Source organism: Quercus lobata, chromosome 3, assembly GCF_001633185.2.
Source record: "Quercus lobata isolate SW786 chromosome 3, ValleyOak3.0 Primary Assembly, whole genome shotgun sequence".
NCBI classification, from domain to species: Eukaryota; Viridiplantae; Streptophyta; class Magnoliopsida; order Fagales; family Fagaceae; genus Quercus; species Quercus lobata.
In genome coordinates this window covers 53,191,526-53,200,096 of record NC_044906.1, presented here as the reverse complement: position 1 = coordinate 53,200,096, position 8,571 = coordinate 53,191,526, and the positions used below count along the sequence as shown (strand labels likewise).

Sequence of the window (8,571 nt, the reverse complement as noted above, 5' to 3'; positions counted from 1 at the left end):
GATTGTGTTATTTAGAACACAATACTTCAACTCGCAGGTGAAAACATTTATCATAAAATTAATTAATAAACATAACAACATAGGTATCACAACATCAATCAATAACAATAACAATTTTTTATAAAATCAATCAATAATCAAAACAACATACACTGATAACCTGAATAACACAGCCCAAAAAAGGGAGGCAGGTAATCTCAAAAGTATTATCACACAATCTTCAAATCAAAGGGTGGCCATTAGATGAATAATGAGTAATTATAATTAACAAATACTGCTATTAACTCATGATGATAAACAAACTTGGCTAATAAATGAACAGAAATTATTATAAGACAATTTATGGCCTGATGGGTTAACATATTGAACAAAGAGTGGTATTCTCTTAATATTAGGAAATTAGGCGATTGATAATTTGGTGATATAATGTCAGTGGTAATTTGCCAATGAGTAATAATTTCTAATTTGTCACTGTTTTCAGTTTATAATCATAAAGTCATAATAACTGGAAACCTATTGATATCTATAGCCATCAATAGAAATTGTGAGTTTATAATTGCATCAACTCACTCAAACATTTGTAGGATAAACTCACATCAATTTCAACATGAGCCTAGTGGTTTTCAAGATATCTATTGTAGACGATCATTCATCTAATTTGAGAAACAATTACCAATATTTCCCTACGCATGCCATTATTAATGATTATAATAAATCAATATCAAAATTTTTAAAATAGGAGATTAGTTACATTGATAATCATGTAGAAGAAATTGTCTAAATAATGTAACTATGCAATTAAATCACTAAGCAAGCACAAATAAGAAAACTCTGTAACCATATAAAAGAATGGATAAATAAACCCATCAAACAACCTCACCCACATCTATGGTATCAACCTTCCCCAAAATGGCCCATTCATTCTTCCATCACCACAAAGAGGAAATCGTCTATACATAAAATATATCCATAACAAAACAAACAATATCAGAACTTAAAAAAAAAAATTAAAAAAAAAAAAAAAAAAACTATATCAGAACTAAATCTCCACAAACCATAACAGAACAAATAACCTAAAATAAAATTGGAAACAAAAAATATATAACAGCAAAATGTTCAATCCTATTCTAATAGGATCCCAAAAATATCTTCAAGATTAGTTACATATATAAATGTTTAAATTCTGTTTCTTTACAGTGAATAACCAAAACCATTTTCTTTCGTTGTTGTATTTTCTGTAATCTATAATAAGAAATAAGAAAAGAAAATATAATTGAAAAGGTTTATTGGCAAAAAAATCAAAACAAAACTGAATGCAATTCAAATACCTTAATATAAACCAATCCAACCAACATATCCAAAAACTAAGTCATATTTCATACCCAGATCTAAGAAAAAAAAAATTACCAGAACTAAGTGATGTGGCTTATTTCACCATTAGCAAGTAACACAATTATTTCGATTCCGAAATGTAGAATGTGAACAATTGAGGAAGAAATACATTGAAATCGGAACATTCAAAGTTGAGTACTAACACCACCAATAAACAAAAGCAATATATTCATCCAAAAAGCATATGATAAACCCTAGATCCAACCAAAAAATAAAAATAAAAATAAAAAAAGTAGATCCAAGCGATCTGGAATCTGATCGATACGAAATTGGTACCTGGCTAAACTTGAGGACGTGCTGTATTGTTGACGGTGGTAGAAGCTTGGATTGTCTTACATCTTGACACAATTGGCGTATAGGTTTCTTAGTTTTTTGCTTTCTCCATCTTCCGTGCCTTCTTTGTTTAAAGGATCGTCTAGGTATGGGTTTGCAAACCGTTTTTGAACTTTTTATATCTTGTCTTTAGTGAAACGATAGTATAGATTAAAGGGTACTGAACCAATGTAGTGTTTGGGTTTGAGATAGACGGTGTATTAGTGACACTGTAATTCAATACTAAAATGATATAACGATCGCTTTTGTAACTTTTTTACTGTCAACGTGTCAAAGTTTTAAGTGGGCATTTTTCCTACATGTCACAACCACCTTAATTGTAGGAAAAGGCTTCTGCTATTATATATAGTATATGATTATTATTATTATTATTATTATTATTATTATTATTATTATTATTATTAGAGCAAAACTTAGGTACAGTACTTAGGTGTTGTTCTTTAGGTTCTCCATTTAAAATTCTGTCATGTGGATTTTTTTTCATGAGATGGAAATGTATTTTTTAATTAAGTAGCCACATGGATAAATCTTAAGATGGGAACCTAAGAAACAGCACCTAAGATATTGTACATAAGTTTTGTCCTTACTAATATTATTTGCTAAATAATTGTTATTTTGGCCTTGGTTCCCTTTGAAGCAAATTTTCTAATTTACTAGTACTGTTGATTAGTATCACGAGTTACAAATCGTAGAAACCAACTTTAACATGTAATATCTAATAATTATGAGAAGTGCTACATCCACAACATTTTCTTAACAAATCATAGGTGGTAAGTTGTTATAGATTTTAATTTAAACCTACAATTGAATTTTCTTTTTTGCCCACCAATAACAACCAGTAACAACCTACCATTTAGGATTTATTGTGAAAGTAATGTGAAAATATTGTGTAGATAGCATTTCTCAATAAAAATGCTAAAATGGAGGCTAACTTGAATCAACCCATGCTAAAATGGACTCAAGCAAATCCAACCATTTGCCTATCTAGATATACTTTGTAAAATTGTGATTTTCAACTATGTTTTGTTAGCTTTAATTCTGTGTCAAATTTGATTGTATTTCTGTCAATCTTTTCTCTGCATGTTTGTGGGATTTAATGTAAGGGTTGAGTGTGAGAGTTTGGTGAAGATTTGTAATGAACAGTGAAGTTCGTGACTAGCTCGTGACTGGCTCGCAAGTGGACAACCCTCGAAATGCCACATGAGAAGCACATGCTAGAAGCTGAATAGTTAAGTGCCAGGAGACATTTTGCGACTGGACCAAGTTGCGAATGACCCACGAAACTCTCTGTTTGGCTGTTTTTTAAATGTGCTTTCCTCACTTCTTTACCCACACTATATAAGCCTACATTACCCACGAAATTATATGGAGATTTTCAGTAAGAAAACCCTAGAAATACACTTGAGAGTTAGAAATTGTAAACCCACAATCTTCTACATAATTCCTCTTAGTTTTCCTCTACTCCTATCTCTCCAATTACAAATCTTTAAGAGGTTCTTAGCCTAAACACTTACCTCACTCAATCTGAGTGTTAAGAGAAGTTTTGGTGCATGTGGGAAGTATTGGAAGAAGCCATTGATTGGCAAATGCAATTTGGAGCTAATTGCGGGATTCGAATAACTAGTGAAGATAAGACTCGGTGAAATCTGTTGGGAGCAGGAACTCAGAAGGTTCAAGTACAGTGGGTAAATTACGCTTGGAGGGTCTTTTTGATATCATTGTACTCCAACTTTATTCACTAGTGGATCATTTCGGCTTGGAGGGCCACGGAGAGATTTTTCACTGAGTACTTCAGTTTCCTCTTCAATAACACATCTTGATGTTATCTTGTGTTTGCATCTCTCTTTCCTTACTCTTTGTGCTTTACATTTACTGTTTATTGTTTATGTTTATGCACTAGAGAGTAGTTCCGGTTTATACCGTTTTATTTACTCTTATTACGCACTTAGTTAAGTAGAGTAAAACCAATTTAGCCACTAGTTTAAAATTGGGGGTCTAAACAAGTAATAGTGTTTTGCACCACTTGAGATTTTACACTTGAAAGTTAAGTCAAGAAAGAGAAGTGAAGAAGCAAGATGGAATATTCATTTTTAGAGTGGATTTGTTTTTATTCGTGACTACGAGCACTTAAAGGCCGAGGGACCGTGTGGACCTCATGTGGAACTTTTAATAAAGTGTTCACATTAAGATTGTTGGTAACGACTCCTGACTTGGATGGTAACGACTCCTGACTTGGAATTTGGAAGTGCAAGCTTCATAGAAAGTCCGCTAGATATAGTCAACCAAAGACAAATTTTTGAAAAATCATGAAATATGGTAATGAAGAAATTTCCAAGACATCCAAAATGTGAAAGCCATCGTTTTGATTGCAAGGAACTTTTCTGCGTTTCAATCGGGTTCAACAAGGCAACATTTCCACATTCACGTGTGTATCATTATAAAGTCAAAAGAAAATTCATTTACTCACAACTCACTTTCTAGCTGTGTCTAAGTTATTAAGTGTGTTGAATCATAAATATAACAATATATCGACCATTCTCCCTTACATTCATCAACCAAAAACTTCAACATGGCTCCCTCTGTCTCTATTTCCATTCTGATAGTAGTTCTTTATATCTTCATGAATGTCCCAAATATAGTTATTGCAGCTGGTTCTGTGGCAACATCTAAATCTTCCTCGCTAAAACAAGAAGTGCAAGCTCTGATGGAGAGTGGGTGGTGGAGTGGCTCTTCCAACTTTACCACAAGTCATTGCGACTGGCCAGGAATTAAATGCAACTTCGGTGGAAGCATCACAGAGATTGACATAGCTGGTAATATCTATCTTGGAGATAAGTTTAGGAAATTTAAATTCTCTTCCTTTCCAAATTTAGTCCGTCTTAGCCTTAGTAATAATCAAATTCTGGGGTGCATCCCATTTGAGATAGGTTCCCTTTCGAAGCTCACCCACCTTAATCTATCCCACAATTATCTTACAGGTCAGTTGCCTCTTTCACTTGCAAACCTCACCAAATTAGTGAAATTTGACATTTCTTTCAATGGAATTACTGGTTCCATCCCCAAAGAATTCGGAAATTTCAAGAATCTTCTTGAATTAAATCTGAGTCATAACAAATTCACCGGACCGATCCCTTCAACTCTTGGCCTTTTAACCAATCTTTCCAATCTGAATTTGTCCTTCAATGAAATTAACGGTTCTATAGTGTCAGAAATTGGACTGCTAAAGAATCTGTTAAATTTGTACCTCAATAACAACAACCTTGTTGGCCAAATCCCTTTGACAATAGGTCATTTAACAAAGTTGGAAACTTTGAACCTTAATTGGAATATGATCAGTGGTCCCATCCCCACAGAACTAGCTAGTTGCTTTTTGATAAAATTCTTGTCTTTAAGCCATAACTATTTAAATGGAAGTGTTCCCTCTTGGGTCAAGGACCTTTATGCCCCAATTAAGATTGATCTCAGCTACAATAACCTCACAGGCAATGTTCCTATTTCTTTAATTAGGATGCGTGAATTTAACCTGTCATATAATTCATTGGAGGGTCGAGTCCCAATTATTTTCAAAAATTATGGATTTGAAGTATTTATCGGCAACAAGGATTTGTGTAGTGACATCAAAGGTTTTGCTCAATGCCCATCTCCATCTTTAATTTCCCCTTCGACTCCACCTCTTGCTCTTGAAAATATTGTGTCTCGCATGGAAGATGGTAGGGAGAAAGATGAACACCCAAACTTCAAAAAAAAAAAATTTGGTTCCCCTCATTGTTTTCTTTATTTCTTTTTCATTTTTTACCCTTTTACAGCTTTTTGGGTATTTTCTCCACTCTCAATGTCGGGTCAAGAATCTTGTACTTCCAATGAAAAAACACGCTGAGTTAAAAGGAACAAAAAATGGGAACTTGTTCTCAATATGGAATTATGATGGCAATATTGCATTTGAAGACATCATTGAAGCCACAGAGGACTTTGACATTAGATATTGTATTGGAACTGGTGGTTATGGTAGTGTTTACAAAGCACAATTGCCTAGCGGCAAAGTGGTTGCCTTGAAAAAACTTAATCACTTAGAGGCTGAGGACCCAACTGTTGACAAGAGTTTCAGGAACGAGGTTAAAATGATGACAGAAATTCGACATCGGAACATTGTGAAACTTCATGGCTACTGTTTGCATAAGCGATGCATGGTTTTGATCTATGAATACATGGAAAGGGGAAGCTTATTTTGTGTGCTAAATAATGATGTTGAAGCTGTGGAATTGGATTGGACAAAGAGGGTGAACATCATCAAAGACATAGCACATGCCATATCATACATGCATCATGATTGTAACCCAATAATTGTTCATCGAGATATAAGCAGCAATAACATTTTATTGAACTCTAAGTTGGAGCAGGCATTTGTCTCTGATTTTGGTATAGCTAGACTTCTTGATCCTAACTCCTCCAATCAAACTTTAGTTGCTGGGACTTATGGCTATATTGCTCCAGGTGAATTGTTTTTTCATACTATATCTTATATCTCTCCTATTTTCCAACATATTATTTTAAAAGGTTAGCTATGTGAGGCATTCCAAATAATCATGCTAGTTTGGTTACCTTATTTTTTGTTAAAAGAACTGAATCATGCACGGTATCAAGCAATCACTTCCACCATGTAATTTTTGTGCAATGACAAGTTTTGACCAACCTTTCCATGAAGAAAACTTATAAAAAAATATAAAGAACGAAGATATTACATTTTTAATAGCATTCTTTTCTCTTTTTTCTTCCTATGCAGAATTGGCGTATACTATGGTGTTTACTGAAAAATGTGATGTCTATAGTTTTGGTGTGGTGGCATTAGAAATATTAATGGGAATACATCCAGGAGAACTCTTGACTACATTATCATCATCATCGTCATCTTCTCGAAATATGATGTTAAATGAAATATTAGACCAACGCTTGCCACCTCCAAATCGAATAGTTGCACGGGATATTTTCTTTGTTGCAACTATAGCATTTGCATGCTTATGCACCAAACCAAAGTCTCGGCCAACAATGAATTGGGTGTCCCAAGAATTTCTTTCTCGTAAGAAACCAATAGCCAAGCCCTTACATGTGGTTTCACTATGGCAGTTGAAGAACCAAGAAAATTATATGGTTGGAGATATTGAAACTCAATAATGAAGTGCTTATTGCTAAGTTTAGTATCAAATTGCTTGAAGAACTTATATGAAAGAAAATGTTGTGTACTAAAATAAGCTGTAAAAAAATCATGTAATTCGGTATGGTATATCTGTTCATCTTTACAATTATAGCTCGTATTTCTCATCATAAAATGTATGTCCTTGCCACTTACCTAATGCGACACATCTATAATCCTCATACACATTGTGGAGATTGCAACTGCTCATCCATATGCTTGACCACAAGAAGGACTTCCACGTGAACGTTGGCGACGGAGACTTTGGAAGTGATGGTAAGGCTTGACTCACACTGTTCACTATAGCATCTTCTATCTTCCAATTTTTGATAGTCTTGATCTCTCTACCTTCATGTTTCATGCCTACTGCTATACTCATGATTAGGGGTGGCAATTTTTATCCATATCCATGAACCCACTCATTACCCACCTTATTTAGATAAGTCTTAACCCAACCCATTTGAATATTTGGGTTAAATGGGTAAAGACCCATTTGATTATTTAATTAGATGGGTCTAAATGAATAAACCCACTAATACCCACTAAACCCATCTAAAATTAAAATAAACAACATAAAATCTAAATTTCTAGAAAATGACTAAAATACCCCTGAAACTTAAAAAATGACCAAAATACTACCAAAACCAATAAAATGACCAAAATACCCCCAAAACCAAGAAAATGACCAAAATACCCCCGAAACCTAAAAATGACCAAAATACCCCCCAAAACCTAAAAATTATCAAAATACTCCCAAAACCCAAAAAATGACCAAAATACCCCCTGAAACCCAAAAAATGACCAAAATACCCCTTGAAACCCAAAAAATGACCAAAATACCCCCAAAACCCAACAAATAACCAAAATACCCCCCGAAACCTAAAAATTACCAAAATACCCCCAAAATCCAAAAAATGACCAAAATACCTCTGAAACCCAAAATATTATCAAAATACCCCTAAAACCTAAAAATGACCAAAATACCACCAAAACCCAAAAAATGACCAAAATACCTCCAAAATCTCTAAAATGAGCAAAATACCCCCCAAAACCTCTCAAATGTCCAAAATATCCCCAAAACCCAAAAAATAACCAAAATACCCCTGAAACCTAAAAATGACCAAAATACCTCCAAAACCCAAAAAATGACAAAAATACCCTCGGAACCCAAAAAATGACCAAAATTCCCCAAAAACCCAAAAATGACCAAAATGCCCCCCCAAAACCACAAAATGACCAAAATACCTCCAAAATCTCTAAAATGACCAAAATACCCCCAAAACCCAACAAATGACCAAAATACCCCCAAAACCCAAAAAATGACCAAAATACCCCTGAAATCTAAAAATGACCAAAATACCCTCAAAATCCAAAAAATGACCAAAATACCCTCCAAAACCCAAAAAATGACCAAAATACCCCCAAAACCCACAAAATGAGAAAAATACCCTCAAAACCTCTAAAATGTCCAAAATATCCCCAAAACCCAAAAATTACCAAAATACCCCAAAAACCCAAAAAATGACCAAAATGCTTCCTAAACCTAAAAAATGATCAAAATACCCCCTAAACCTTAAAAATGACCAAAATACCTCTGAAACCTTAAAATTACCAAAAATACCCCCGAAACCTAAAAAATGACCAAAATACATCTAAAA

The 8,571-nt window shown here is 33.9% G+C and overlaps 1 protein-coding gene across 1 annotated transcript; it reads left to right on the top strand.

Annotated features, from left to right (window-relative positions):
- The first annotated feature begins 4,234 nt into the window (after nt 1-4,234).
- LOC115981056 (probable leucine-rich repeat receptor-like protein kinase At1g35710) lies at nt 4,235-6,894 on the top strand. The gene is made up of 3 exons (XM_031103245.1): nt 4,235-5,579; nt 5,611-6,216; nt 6,506-6,894. Exons 1-3 carry the CDS (start codon nt 4,295-4,297, stop codon nt 6,892-6,894), a joined length of 2,280 nt encoding a protein of 759 aa, XP_030959105.1. The 5' UTR covers nt 4,235-4,294.
- Nucleotides 6,895-8,571: the final 1,677 nt, after the last annotated feature.

Bases quoted from the DNA above. Each gene is read 5' to 3' on its own strand.
- LOC115981056 (XM_031103245.1), top strand. From the start codon at position 4,295: ATGGCTCCCTCTGTCTCTATTTCCATTCTGATAGTAGTTCTTTATATC. The intron at 5,580-5,610 runs CTTCCAATGAAA...CTGAGTTAAAAG, and splicing joins GTCGGGTCAAGAATCTTGTA to GAACAAAAAATGGGAACTTG. The intron at 6,217-6,505 runs GTGAATTGTTTT...CTTCCTATGCAG, and splicing joins TTATGGCTATATTGCTCCAG to AATTGGCGTATACTATGGTG.